General features: G+C 45.8%; 1 protein-coding gene across 5 annotated transcripts in view; it reads right to left on the reverse strand.

Moving 5' to 3' along the window:
* The window catches only part of ANKS1A (ankyrin repeat and sterile alpha motif domain containing 1A), a 164594-nt gene that overhangs the window by 56194 nt on the left and 92923 nt on the right, over window positions 1–15477 (reverse strand). For all 5 annotated transcript variants that reach the window (XM_020888683.2, XM_020888684.2, XM_020888686.2 and 2 more), the window contains one exon: window positions 2124–2710. In XM_020888683.2, coding sequence (XP_020744342.2) covers window positions 2124–2710 — 587 coding nt within the window. The remainder of the gene's footprint in view (window positions 1–2123; window positions 2711–15477) is intronic.

The raw sequence follows: 15477 nt of genomic DNA on the forward strand, positions 1-15477 counted from the left end.
TTACTATGCAAGCAAAGCTTCATCTTCTGAATGCTTTCCAACAAGTCCTCAATTGCCTTTAGTTTTTTCAAATTTAAAATGTAGCAGTGCTTCTGGTGGTTAGCCTCACCACTGCCTGGCCCAAGAGTCCCTGGGTTCCCTGTATCCACCAGAAATCTCTACCCGCCAAGACGGTATCAGCACCTCCTCTCATTAGGATGTCAGGAGACTCAACAGGCAACTTCAATTAAGCCTGGCTGTGCCTCGGTGACTTTGTGTTTCTTTTCCAAGAGGAAGTGGTGGAGCCCTAACTCTGCCTGGCAGTGCTGTACACCAACAAGGCCCGGACAGTCTGTGAAGGACCGTCCAGCACTGCTGACCGCTTGGGGTGGAGGATGTGCTCAGGATGAGACGTAAGGAAGGCGTGATTCGTCAGGCTGGACCAGCAGCCCTGTGAAGAATCCTGAGACACTGCCGGGATGCCATATCACCCCCTCCCTTCTCAGCCTCACGTTCAAAGTCCTCTCACTCTCTGTCCCAGTCTCACCTTCTGCCCTTACTTCTTCCGCTCCTCGTACAGACTCTGTACTCTACAGGAGCCACGAGACCTAAGCTCCCCCAGACCCTCGCCCTCGCGGACCTGCTCTCTCCACCTCGATGTCCTTTCTCTATCCCATGGCTCCAATCTGGTTCTAACCAGAACACCTGGCTCTTGAAGTCCACGTCCAACTCCACTTCTCTGTGACCCTTCCTGAAGCCCCCTTTCTGCCCTCTTATACGCCTCGTCTCTGCCAACCCCACTCCCACTGATGCTCTTCTCTGTTGATTTCTCCTGCCACTTCAGAGAATATTGTCTCTTACTCTTAAGCTGCCTTATCCCACACTTGACTGTAAGTTAGAAAAACTCTGTTCTGAAAAACAAAGGTAGAGCACACACCCCGACAAGCCCCTACTCTCCTGGGTGTCGTCTCCTGGGCACAGGCGCTCTCCAACACCAACTACCTTTCCTTAAGTGGCCTGGCATCTCACACAGGCTCACCACCAAATCCGGGTTTGCTAAACAGTGAAGATTTTCTCTGGCACAGGATCTTCCTGTCCCTGACTAAACAGTCCTAAACCTCATCTTATCTGGAGATGAGTGCTGGAGGAATTGGCCCCGCCCTGCTCCCATCCTGGGAATGGGATTAGCTTTGGTTTACATAGCTATTACAGCTGCAGCCCGGATGGGCTGGGCAGGGCATTTAGTCTACAGAATGTTCAAATGGACACGCCAGCTGCAGTGGTCCCCTCCTCTCCGAGAGCTAAATTCATCTTGTGGAAATGTTCCGGGGAGACAGATCCAGTCCGCTTCAGAGTCAGCTTCCTCCCAGCTAGAAGCCTGCGAGGGCAGCACTTGAACATTCCCTGCATGTTTACCACGCTTTGAGAAACACATTCTTCTGCCCAGGAAGACAGGTCACAGGTCACTGCAAAATACTTGGGCACATACTTCTATTCTATAACAATGGCTCTGAAAGGAACCTGGGCCTCAGACTCCAAATGTGTTCTCCTCACTAATCACTCTGTTTCCTGAACCACCTAGCCCTCTGCCCCACCAACCCAGGAATGTGGGCTGGGCAGAAGGTTCTGCTGGGAGAGCATGTGGTCTTCCTGGGAAAAACAGGAGAATCACACGTGGCGGGAAACAGAAAATCCCCCTCTGGTCCCCTTCCCACAGCTTCTCCCACAGCCCCATCCCCCCAGCCCTGCATCTCCCCTCTTCCTCCTGAAGGCTCACAGAAAGTCCTCTACTTCTGCTGCAGCATCTTCAGGGCAAGCCTGGCTCCCTCAGTGAGGCCGATGGGGTCCAAATATTTCCAAACAGCATGTCACTTCTAGGAACCGCTTCTCCCTCAGTCCTGCTCTGCTGGGCCTCCGCCCTGCAGATTAACCATGAGTGGACCCGTCCTCTGCCATGCAGGCATGAAGACCCCTGTCCTGGGTCCAGGGCACCTGCCCCCTCCCAGCTGTCAGAAACACTCTGGTGGAGTGTGAGGGAAGCCGGCAGCCGCAGCCCCTACTCTGGTCCTGGGCGTCGGCACCCGGGTGAGCACAGGGGGCTTGGCCAGCCTGGCTCTCTTCCCTGAGACAACACGCAGCCTTACCTCGTCCCACTCCGAGGCGAAGGAGGGTGACTTCTCCAGCCTCTTCTTCCCGATGCTGCAGTTGGACAGGGACTCACTCCGGCTTCCCATTGTAGCGTCTTCCGTGGGGGAGCAGGTCAGGAGATCAGAGTCAGACTTGGACAAGCTGCGGCTGAGTTTGAGCTCAGCCTTGGGTCTGCTGATGGGAGGGGCTCGGCTCCTGGCCCCGCTCGGGTCACCTTCCTCCTCGGCGCCCCCAGGGCGTGGAGAGGCCGTGCGTGTTGAAGTTTTGGGGTGCGTCTGGCTGTGGGCGTGGGGCAGGCTTGCCGGGTGGCCCACTCTCCTACTCTGGTCCAGCACGCGGGGTGGGGAGGCTCCGGACACACGCCTGCCTGTCTGTTCCAGCTGCATCTCCTCGGGGCAGGCGCCCTGCGCAGGGGACCCTTCTCGATGGTTCTGGCCAGGGGCAGGGAGCAGCTGGAGAGGGTCCTGCCCCGCCTCACACACTGGGGAGGAGCCGTGGAGGAGACCTGAGAACTGCTCCGGGACCTGCCCGTCCTGCCCCTCTGCAGAGTCCTGGCTCCGGCCGCCGCTGCTCCGCCTGTGGTCTTGGAGTGGACGGAGAGACAGAGAAATAACAAAATTAAACTCGGCAAAAACCAACAAAGTTCCAATGCAGCGAGCACACGGCCGAGCAGAGGAATTCAGAAGCAGGGGAAAAGGGAGAGAAGCTGGATGGCTGGGGAGCCGGCAGAGGGAGAGAAGAGGAGAGAGGAAGTCAGAAAACACAGTTTAGTATTGTTCTTAATGTCCAATTTGTACCCTAAGTCAGAGCATTTATGAAATTCCAAACACTGGCCTGATTAATGCTATCTGGCAGCCTTCCTTGTTAGATTTCTGTTAACATTAACGACTAGACCTTGCTATATAAGGCGACAGGAGGTGCTAACTATATCCTACAGAAAGGACACAAGTGAGAGAACGAGTGAACACGGAGTAAAAGTGAGAGGGAGGGAGAGAGTGAGCCCGCCAACAAGCAAGCAAGAGCAAGCGAGACTCACTCCTGGAACATCTGATACATTTCCATAAAGGCCAAAGTGTTATTTAGAGCTACCCGCCCTCCCTTCCTCTGGCAAGCAGCAATGTGGGGGGGGTGGGGAGGGGAACAGAAGTCATGATCCACAACCTGCAACTCCTGGAATTCCTTAACTGAAAGTGCAAAACAAACCAGCAGAGAAATAAAAGCTTCCTTCCTCAGATTTGGGGGGGGGGGGGGGGGGGTGGCGGTGATTCAGAGTTCCACGCCTCATCCTTCCTTCCTTGGGGAACACAGACTATTTTTTTTTTGAGAATGTGCACATCTCACTCTTTGCAAAGCCTCCCAGCTGCCCCTATTTGTTTAAGTTTAACCTTAGCTGATCCACTGAAATCAAAAGGGTCTGATTTGTCAGTGCCAAGAGACATGTGCCGTGCTCCTGAGACGGCCCCAACATCCCGGAAAACTGACACTACCAGCTCGTGAGACCAGCCACTACTGTATGCTCCCCAAGGGACCAAATACCTCTGCCCTGAGGTAGCATAAATAATTGACCAAATCAGAGTCCAACATCGGTATCGCGCCAAGATGCCGAACAGGCTCTCCCTGCACAAACCCAGACCTGTAAGCGATTTTAACCCATATCAGCAGGGCAGATGACAACCCTGTGCTCCACGGCTAACGTTCAACCTGACTTTCTCTGTAAGTGAAAATGTACAGTACCGACCAAACGATTCCCTAGTCTGCACAAAGCTCTCCAAACTGTTCCTGAGATCAGAGGATCCTGGAACCCAAAGGGTCAAGCTCAGCTATTTTTACAGATGAGAAATCTAAGGCCCTGAGGCCTCCGGTGGTTGGTCTGGAGAGGTGGGGGAGACCCAGGCGTCGGCACACCTGGTTCTGGTCCTGCTATCTGCTCTCTCGCTGTGTGGCCCTGGCAGTGATCTCATCTTGCTGGGCTTCAATATCTAAAATAAGCAGGTTGCCTGCATGGTCCTTAAAAATCCCTTTTATGTTCTGATAGTGCTGAGAAGGCACGTCTTCACCACACTGCGACGGCGCGCTTCCCCTCGGGGTTGGCAGAGCCCTGTAGGGAGGCCTCTCCCACGCCTGCCTGCACAGCAGGCCCCCTCCTCATCAGCAGGCCTGCAGTCCCAAGGCTGTCAGGCGAGGAGGGCCACGCTTCACACACACAACCCGCACTGCCCAAGCCCGACGTCAGGGTCCCACAGTGCTAGGTCAGTGTTTCAGGAAGAACCCCAATAACCAGCTCTCCAAATGCTGAGCCCGTCACCCGAAGGATGGTTTGGTCCACAGCGTGCTCAGCTTTCGGCAGGTCTGCAGAGGCCGAGGAGGGGCGGCCACGGAGCTCCACTTGGCAGATCTGAGGACTCACCCACCGGAGCCCAGAGGCATGAACTCTGGCATCTCCTTCCTCTGCTCTTAACTGCTTTGGGGCTTTCACACCCAAAATCCAAAGGTCAAGTTCAGAGCACTGAATACAGGCTGAAACAGCCTGGATCGTATCTCCAGGGAAGAAGTGCTGCGTACATGAGTTCTTCATGGCTTCATTCAGGCCTCAGGAAGCCCTGACTTTGGGGGCATGAACACCACGTGAGTCAACTGCCAGTGTGCAGGAAGCTGCCCATGATGCTGAGGGTGGGGCCACACAAGCACCTAACGGTGATTCGGGCCAATGGGACTTCCTAGGGGAAGTGGGAGTCAAGCAGAGTGGAAAACCGGCCATCTCCAGGACCATATCCTAATGGCCAGCTTCCTCTAGATCCTGGTCCAGAAGGCAGTGACCCCTGACCGCATCTGAATGTGAAAGAGGGCTCTGGTAACAGGCTTCTCTTCCTTGGCACCAGCTTCTAGCTCCTTACTTGACAACTTTTTTGAGGAGATGGGAGTCCAACAACAAAAGAAAAACACCAGTCCAGAACTGGGACCCAGCCAGGCTCACACTGCCTGGGTGGACCTTGGAACCCAGGCCACAGAGCATGTTCTGACTGCTGCTGGCATCGCCAACAATGAAGGCCCTGTCCAACAGCCATGCACTCAAGCGGGCCATCAATGCAGAAAGAGAGACAGATGCCAGGAGCTCCCTAACAGACCGATGCTGGAGGAAGGAAGTGGGCAGAAAAAGGAATGGGAACTTATGGCAGGAGGAAATATGCAAAGAGTAAGAATTTCTGATGGCTATAATCCCATTAAAGAAACCACAGTCCACCAGAGTAGAGGAAATCATAGGAAGGGATTCTTATGTGACACAACTCACCCAGGAATTCCCAAGGAAAGACACCTTGGCATCTGAAAAGCTTGTCAAGATCTAAGAACCTGAGGATCTCAACAAGCTAGCATTCTCTTTCCCATAAAATACAATATCCAAGGCTAAGCTAGATTTCCTGGCAAATCAATGAGTGGGAAAAGATCTACTCAACGGTCCCTTCCTTCAGTAAAATCAGGATAATATTAGGTCTCTTAGGGACAAAGTGTTAACAATATAATACACTAATCAAAAGCCAGATCTCCCCCAAACCCCAACACCAAAAGCCAGCTCTTAAGCAAATTACTGAACTTCTTTGTGCCTGGCAATCTCATCTATAATTCTGGGATCTTAATAGTAGTTATTTCATAGGATTGTTATGGGAATTTTATGTGCGAAGCATTTAGACCATGCCTGGCACATGCCAGCTCCGAACAGATGTTAACACCTGTTCTTATTCATATTTTGTTCACAGATGAGACCTACTACTTCTCTGTTCCTCACAGGTTGTCACAAGGGTTGTCAACGTGTTGTTGACACGTTGTTGTTGCACATGCCAAGTACAAACATCATCCTTCTAAGTCTCGACGCAGGAGGAGGTGACCAGAGGTAAGACAGGGAGAAGGCTGAAATGAGAATCAGCCCAGTGAGAAACAGGGCCCCGCGCTGTCGCTGTGATCCCTCCTCCATCAGCACACGTGTGCGAAACGGCCATCTTCAGGGAGCACCCAAAGATGCAGAGACGGAGGCACGGCCTCTGCTCCATCAGCCTCTCAGCTACTGGAAGAGACCAGCGTTGTACAGAAACAACTAGAATTCAAAGCAAAGATTAAAAAAACGTATAAACCAAATGCACAGTACAGTGAGTAGTAACGAGTGTGTGATAACTTTGAACCAAGAGGCTTCTCAGAGGAGGTAGATTTTGAGTTGGACACTGAAGGAGAAGGCCTCAGAAAAAGTGGAACTACATTAGAAAAATCAGAGACAGGACCCTTGTGCCCAGGGCTCATGGAGTCCAGAAGAGAACCCGTGGGCCCACGGCCGTCCTTCGACTGAGAGTCACCATGCTCCCGCCTTGGGGGTGCCACAGCCCCTCCAACGCTCGTCCTCCCCTGCCCACGGCCCTCCTCCCACCTGCCCTTCCAGGAGAGGAGCAGAGGGGGCGGGACGTACAGAGGGCTGTGTCCCCACTCTCCCCACATATCCAGGCCCGCCGCTCCACTGAACAGCAGGGCACACCAGCATGCTAATTCCCAGCCCCTTCAACTTTCCATTTTTTCCTTTTGTCCTGTGAGCTGCTGAAGCAAGGGGTCTTCTCTGATGCATTTTAATTACTATGATGATCCATGGGGATTCTCAAGCACTTTTGAATAATAACATTTTAACATTTACACATTTCCAGTCACCTCTGCCAGTTTAAATGAGGGCTGAAAAATGCAGCGTGTGAGAGGACTTGCTATGTTAAATCAATCCTCAGCCTCAGAGGAGAAGGCTAGGGTACTCCAGTTTCCTGGGCTGTTCTACTTTCTTTGTGCCCTTAGGATTAGAACCTTCCAAACGCTTAGTCACAGTGGTGAGCATCAGAAACTGTGTGTGTCCAGGGAACTCCCAAGTACATGGATGCTTTTGGAGGGTCATTGTGCTTCCCTCGAAAAGAAGGTACTGAGTAGGTTATCCAGACATTTGCTGGAGACCATGATCTGACAAGACAAATAGACTGAGAGTCCACACTGTTCCATGACAACCTGAGAAACAGAATAAGAGTGGGACTGGGATTCAGGAGGCCCACGTTGCAGCTGCAGCCCCGTGACTTTTCCTCCCTGGGTCTTTCTCAAAAATTAATGGCCGGGATGCATTCTCCAAGGCTTTGAGATTTAGTATGGTTTGAATCTGTGATTAGATGACCCAAGTTCCCTTCCAGCTCCATGACATTAAAACATGAATAGTAGCAGGGCTTCAGGGAAAATGATTTAACCTCGTGATTAAACAGGCTTTGGATCTGGCCACGTTAGGGCTTAAGGGCCAGCTCTAACACCTAACTTTTTCTTCCTCATCTGTTAAACAGGGATAAAAATAGCCTCTACTCGGAAGATTTGTCTGGAGATATGCAATGACCTAATCAGTGTAAATGAACCCAGAGCATGGCTGGCCCGTAAGAAGCATTCAGTTAATGGAAGTTGCCATCATTAGCATTTTTCATTTACAACGGTTTCCAAACTGTTCATGCTAACACGGCGCCGAGTCTGGTTTCCTTTACCCCAGCTCAAGAGAGAAGACTGGTTTCTTCTAAGTGAACTAGACAGAATAAAAGTCAAATGCCAGGGCAGGCCCAGCCGTCTTGCAAGTTTAGTGCAGAGCTGTGTGTGACCGCACGGTGGAAAACACTCAGGTCAGAAACTACCTCCTCCCGACAGTGCCCACAGGCACGGCTCGGCTCTGAGACTCAGGACCGTTCTACTAGGCTTGGTCTGGTTACCTGACATCTCCCCATTTCCCTAGACTCTTCCCTAAGAGTCTGTTCACGGGCTGTTGTTGGACCTCTGGCTCCTCATACTTCCCTGTTCAGTATCACCAGCTCTGCCTGGATCAGCTTCTACTCGGCCATGATATTTAACCAGGCGGGCCTGATTTAACAGCACACTTGCCATCTCTGTGTCCCTTGATCTTCTGCCAGTTCCAATGCTGAGTATTCACAACCATTTGCTTTCTCTTCTCCAGTTGCTGGAATGTTGAGCCCTGCTGAATACTCAAGAAACAACTGACTGAGTCCTCCCAATTTAACTCAGCTGTCTTCCAACTGCTACCAAGTATTATGTACTAGCTCCTCTGTGCCAGACATTGTGCTAAGCATGTTCTCTTTTAATATTCACAACAACCACGAGGGAGGAATCTGTATCCCTATTTTACCCATAGAAACTGAGGCTTAAAGAGGTTACACGACTTCCTCAAGGCTGCCAGCCAAGAAATGGGAAAGAAGGAATTCAAATGCAAGCCTCATTACCAGGCACAGTCATATTCACCTCATGAAAACTATGATTTTGCCATAAGATCAATTCCTTGCCTCTTCCCTTGGTGCTTATACTCTTGGGAGGATAATTGCACCAATTTACTGAGATGATTTAGCTCAAACCTCCTTAACTGTTTTTAACATCATGTCAAAATCTGGGGGTAATTTCATCTCTTCCCACTTGAGAAGTGTATCTTCTCATCTAGGATTTACCAAAGGCCATCTCATTGCACAATTATTTTTCTAGTCTTTATCCTTCTAGCTCTACTATATTATTTGACACTATTTACTAATTGTCCCTACTCTCTCCTCCTTCCTTGGTCATAGGACGTTTTTAGACTGGCTCACAGCCACCTAGAATAAAGACTGAATTTTTCATCTTCGTGGCTAGGTGTAGCCACGTGATCAAGTTCTGGCCCATGGGTTATTAGTGAGAGTGGTTTGTGCAACTTTTGAGAACCGTCTTTAAAGTGCTCTTCTTCTCTTCCTTCTGGTCTGTGCTGATAGCTTAAACTTAAGCACTTACCTTAAACTGTAAGATGGCAGAAGGAAACCGGGCCCTTAACCACCGTGAACTGCCATACTAGCTCTAGACTCCTTACTTCTGGACAATCTTATTTAAGACAGACAGTTACCTGGGGGTTTTTGGAAGTTCAGCCTGGTTTCTAAGACAATGTATGATCCTGGCTATCTTAGCATGTTTCTCCTCTCTGCCGCTAAATTTAAGTTCTATTCTTGACATCTTCAATCTCTCCAATCTTTCCCTCTGCAACTAATTTTCTCTTATATTATCTATCACTTCAACGTGGATGATTCATGAATCTGTATTTTAAATCATTACATCTTTCTTGAACATCAGACCCACATTTCCAAGAGTTTATGGAGTACTTCTAGCTGGTTATTGTGGTAACTGAAACACCTCAAACTTAACATAATCCAGAATTGAACTTATTTCCTCAAATGTGCCCCTCCTTCAATCCCCTGTTTCTGTTAGTTGCACAATACTTCCCCAATTAACCAGGCTCAAAACCTCAGACTCATCCTCAATGCCTTCTCCTCCTCATTCATCCACATTTGGATGAACGTAAGATCCTGTTAATGCTACCTGTTCAAAACCTCTGCTATCCATGTTCTCCTTCCAGTCACTTCCTATTATCCCCCTGGTCTGAGCTCTAATTTCCTTTAAGAGATTCCTTGAGCTCCCTAGACTTCAAGGTATCCCTAACTCCAGTCTCTCCCAACCGCACTCCAAGATTCTACAATTACACATACACTCAGCCCTCCATATCCATGGATTCTGCAATGGTGGATTCAACCAGTCACAGATCTAAAATACTCAGAAAGAAAAAAAAAAATTCCAGAAAGTTCCAAAAAGCAAAATTTCAATTTACCATGGGCCAGCAACTACTTACCAGTATTTACATTGTATCAGGAATCAGAAGTAATTCAAATGATTTAAAGTATCTGGGAAGCTACATGGAGCTTATATATGAAAAACTATGCCATTTTATATAAGCACTTGAGTGTCCAGGGATTTTGCTATGGGGGGTGGGGGGGGCGGATATCCAGGAACAAATGCGCTGAGGACACCGAGTGACGACTGTTCTTAAAGTGGCTTCTATCCTGTCACCTCATTCAAAAAGCTTCAACAATACTCCACTGTCTGAGGAATAAAGACCGCCATCTGAGATCCAATATTCTATGGCCAGTCCTTGTCCCAACCACACCGGATTATTTACCATTCTCCAAATACGCTATCGTGTGCCACCATCTTACTGTTACTGATGCCACGTCCTCTGCTTGGAAAGGTCCTCTTCTTCCTCACTTCTGCTCATCAAGCAGAATTCTCTATTTTGGGGTTCAGCTCAAATGCACTTCCTTCATAAAGCCATCTCTGATCTCTTACACTGACATAATTTATCCCTTTTTGAACTCTGAAGCTACTTTTATACCACTTTAACATATTTTGACCATTTATGATTATTTTACATATGTCTCATGTATACATATGTATATAAATGGCTGTTGATACATTCGGTGGAAGAAAATAGAGATGCATAGCTCACAAAGCTCGAACTTATTCCATAATGGAAATAAAAGTAAACTGCTCCAAAGCAGAAATATAAATTGAAAAGATAGTGTCGGGCTCCTCTGACGGAAGGGGTGAGAGAAGAGGAAGCTGCTGAAGATGAGGCTGAACTGTTACACTCGCTCATTTACAATTTTTGTCTTTGGGAAAAGCACCCAAATTTACTCCTTATAATCTACCAAGAAAAGCTGGCCTGGACTTCCATGTTAAGATGGCTGACTGAATACAGGCACTTACTTACATCTTCTTCCCACAGTCTTACTAAACGAAGAGTGGGCCTTCTACTAAAAGGTGTGCGAATGAAAGCACACCCGACAAAACTCAATCCCAAGCTGCCAAAAGGAAAGGCCAGACTTCACGCTATAGACTTCCCCAAAGGCTCGGAAACTGGCAGCACTTCGGATGTGGGAGTCAAGAGAGAAGCTAAAATAACATTTTTCCTCCCCTTCAAAAAGATTAAGGTCTTCACGAACTTCACACAGGCCAAAATGCACAGCTCTCAGGAGGAATGATTTAATTGCATCTTAAGACCTCAGAGGTGTAGCATGTGCCAAGGACTACCCATGTATCACTATCTTCTGATAATCGTGCATCACTGTCCTAAGCTAAGTAACCACTTCACCTGGACTGAAACACTATTAGTGGATGCTGCAGAAAAGCACCATAGAGAACAATGACTTTTAGAGGTCCTGGCTACTTTCCCATTTGCTAATAAACTTGTCCACTGTTTCTCTGAGCAGGAACATGCCCCCAGTGTTCAGTGGGCAAAGAGTTAAACACTACAGAGAAATAAGTGACTGTGCTAAACGAAACAGGAAGCATCGTTCTGCTGAGACAATCCTGTATAAAGATTTCAGAAGACTTTGTCTACATTTGAAACAACTGAAATAACAGAGGAATATCTAGTTGGATAAAACCGTCATAAAACCATCTGAGTCTAGTGCCTTTATTGGGGAGGGAGGATGGGCTTTCCACTTCATGGATCTATTAAAGTTTTCTCCTTCTGTCAGTTTTTGTCATTTCTACAGACACAACTGGCATTTCTGGAGATTCTTCACTGTGAAGGTTTGTCCTGCATGCTTAGCATTCCTGGTCACTGGGCACCAAATGCCAGTACGAACCCCTCCTCAACTAGTCATCGTGATGAATCAGTAACTCACCCAGACAACTCTTTCCAGGAGGACGGGAGCAACTCTAGCCAAATAAAATCTATTCCTATTAATTCTCTTTCTATTAATTTTTAAAATCTCTGAATTTGTGGTTACATCTATTTCTTATATTATTCCTAAACGCTGTGTTCCCCTTTTCTTGATCAGAAATGTTGAGGCATTTTAAAAAACAGACAAGATTTCATTCTAATTATCAAACCTATTGCTTTTTGCTTTGTTTTTAAAATTTCATTTCTGCTTTCCTTCCTTTCTTTCTGTGTTTAACTGAAGTGTAAATGCATACCATAAAGTAGGTGACCTGTTGTATCTGCTTTACCTTTATTAATTGCTCTCTGAAACTTTTTCCTGCTTAAGTTTTAGTCTTTCTTGTTTTTAACAAATGAATTTAAGAAGAAAAACTTTACGCTGAGTACCACTTTGGCCAAATATTATCAGTGCTTAAACAAAATATTTCTACTACCATTAATTTCTAAGTTGGAAAATGATAGAAGAGAAAAAAGAAAAAAGACAGGCAACTCATAGACTAAACATATAATACTAATCAATAAGATAAGCTGCTCAGTTTCACTGGATCAGGGAAATGCCAAATTCATAAGTCACTCTCTTTGCTTACTATGGGGAGAAACATTAAAAAGTGATAATACTGTGTTGGCAAAGGTATGGGGAAAAGAACACACTCATTCAGCATTAAGGAAGGGCCCAGTGGCTCCACCAACAAATCCAGACATGCATCTACATTCTGACCTGCTCATTCTACTTTCTGTCAATGTCTTTTAGAGAAACACACTTATAAGCATGTAAGAATGCCTGCATGGAATGTTCACAGCAGCATAATTTATAATAGAGAAGTAACACTGAAGACAACTTAAACATCCATCAGTTAGTGAATAGAAAAGTGAGTTTTGCAAGGACTTCTCTGGTGGTCCAGCGGCTGGGACTCCATGTTCCTAACGTGGGGGGCCCAGGCTGAGTCCCTGGTTGGCAAACTGGATCCCACACACTGCAACTAGGAGTTCCCATGCTGCAACTAAGACTTTGTATAGCCAAATATATACATATGATGAATTTCTAAATAAAATGAAACATTTTTTAAAATGAGTTATGGGCTGTTTAACAATTTTGAAATAATAAGGTAGACTTTTAGAACTGTGACAAAATTTATTTATGATCTATGAACAATTTTTAAAAAAGTTTACAAAATAGTTTGTAAAATATAATCCTATTTTAGGTTAAAAACAAACAAAGCAATTTCATATGATCACTTTTATATAACGATAGCACATGGCCTGAAGTAAAAAACAACATACTTTCAAACTATGGTCATCTCTGGTAACTGTGAGTAGCAGAGAGGTGAGAAAAATCTGGGCATTTTATTTATATTCACTTTTGTATTGTTTGAAATTTTTCCTTCAAGTAAGCTAAAATGAATGCAATTTTATAATGTAATTAAAAATAACTCCTACCCCACCCCTCACATTATAGTTTCTAGTATTACAAAGGAGGAGCTGAAAGCTCTGGTAGTCTCATTAACACAGCCTTTTTGAAAACTGATGAATTAATTCATAAAAGCTGCCTAAGATAATGACATAAGTGGAAAAGCAGGCAAAATTTAGTATGTACTAATGCACGACATCATCTGCTGACTTGCCTCACTGTGACCAATCCTAGCAGGCGTTTCTTCCATGCTACTGAGAAATTGGCAGAGCCTATTTTCATATTTAATGTCGCCACTCCTTTGTCTGAAAGCTCTTTGAGTGATCTAAGCAGCTTGCCTGGAGGCAGGCACACTTCTCATGCTGCGGTTCAATTAAATCTGCTTCCAGCACCGCCCACTCTCAACAGTTAGCCCAGTATGGCAGAGCTGGAAGAAACCAAAACAAAGGAGCATGAGACGGGAGGTCAGAAGTCCTCCTGGGTAGCCCTCTCCTGAACCTAGAGATTTCTTGACCTGAGGACAGAAATTTCCTATCAAGGTCACTTGGCCCCACTTACAAAGTTCATCTGATTTTCCCCTTTCCTTCCTTTCAAAGGTTGAGTCAGCTGACCTTATAGTGGTTCCAGATCAGAACTTTGAAAGAAAGAATTAGAACCTCATTCCTCCATGATGCTAAAGATTCTTCCCTCACTAAGAACTCCTTTCAGGGGACTTTTCTGGTGGTCCAGTGGTTAAGACTTTGTGTTTCCAGGGCAGAGGGTGCTGGTTTAATCCCTGATCAGGGAACGAAGATTCTATATGCCTTGCGGCCAAAAACTTAAAAAATAAATTTGAAAAATTAAAAAAAAAACCCAAACACCCTTTTCAAACAGAGCATTAAATTCTTTAAGGGTTAAATTTCAGTGTGATTTATTACTAAACAACTAGAGCAGATGTCAGTGCTCCGCCCACTCTGCAGCACTATTCACAATAGTCAAGACATGGAAATAACCTGAATGTCCATTGCCAGATGAATGGATAAAGAATACGTAGTATGTATATGCAATGGAATACTACTCAGCCATAAAAAAGAAGAAAATAATACCATCTGCCGCAACATGGGTGCAACTAAGGATGCTCATACTAAGTGAAATGAGTCAGAAAGAGAAAGACAAATACCATACATCACTTAGGTGGTTGTTGTTTAGTCACTAAGTCGTGTCCAACTCTTTTGTGACCCCATGGGCTATAGCCCGCCAGTCTCCTCTGTCCATGGGACTTTCCAGGCAAGAATCCTGGAGTGGGTTGCCACTTCCTTCTCCAGGGAATCTCCCCGACCCAGGGATTGAACCTGAGTCTCTGCATTGGCAGGAAGATTCTATCACTGAGCCATCAAAGGAAGCCCACATCACTTATACGCGGAATCTAAAGTACGGCACAAATGAACCTATGAAACAGAAAGAGACTCACGGACCTAGAGAACAGACGTGCAGTTGCCAACAGGGAGCAGGGCAGGCGAGGAGTGACTGGGAGTTTGGGGCACACAGGTGCGAACTGTTACATTCAGAATGGAGAAACAACAAGGTCCTATGTACACCTCAGGGAGCTGTACTCAACATCCTGTGATAAACCGCAATATTCTTACATTGAAAGAATGCATATATGTGTATAACTAAGTCACTCTGCTTATAGCAAAGACTGACACAACATTGTAAATCAACTATACTTCAATCAAAAAATGTAAAGAAAAAAAAATAAATCCTAGGTTTAAATGTATACCAAAAGCTGTAACATTCCTAGAAGAAAATATGGGGAAAAAACATTAGTGACTTTATCCATTTTTTTTTTAAAAAAGGGTAAACTGAATTTTATCAAAATCAAGAAACTTTTGTTCTTCAAAAGATACTGTTAAGGGGATAAAAAGACAAATTACAGACTAGGAGAAAACAATATATCTAATAAAGAACTAAAATCCAAAATACATTAAAAAAAAATCCTTACAATTCAATAATAAGAAACAACCTAACTTTTTTTAATGAGCAAAAGATCCAAACAGACCATTCATTAGATCCAAGGATGCCAAAGAATCTCATTAATAGATGTTCAATACCATTAGTCACCAGGGAAATGTAAATTAAAACCAGAGTGAAATATCACTACATACCTATTTGAATCATTAAAATTTTTAAAACCTGACAATATTAAATGCCAGGGAACATACATAGCAATTGTAACTCTGATGGGACATAAAATGGTAGAACCATTCTGGAAAATGGTTTGGCATTTCCTTATAAACTTAAGCTATATTTATAAAGCACCCAGCAGTTTCATTTCTAGTGTTTACCTCAGAGAAATGAAAACTATGTTCACAGAAATGCCTGTATGCAAATGTTT

This window comes from Odocoileus virginianus, chromosome 27, assembly GCF_023699985.2.
Source record: "Odocoileus virginianus isolate 20LAN1187 ecotype Illinois chromosome 27, Ovbor_1.2, whole genome shotgun sequence".
Lineage (NCBI taxonomy): Eukaryota > Metazoa > Chordata > Mammalia > Artiodactyla > Cervidae > Odocoileus > Odocoileus virginianus.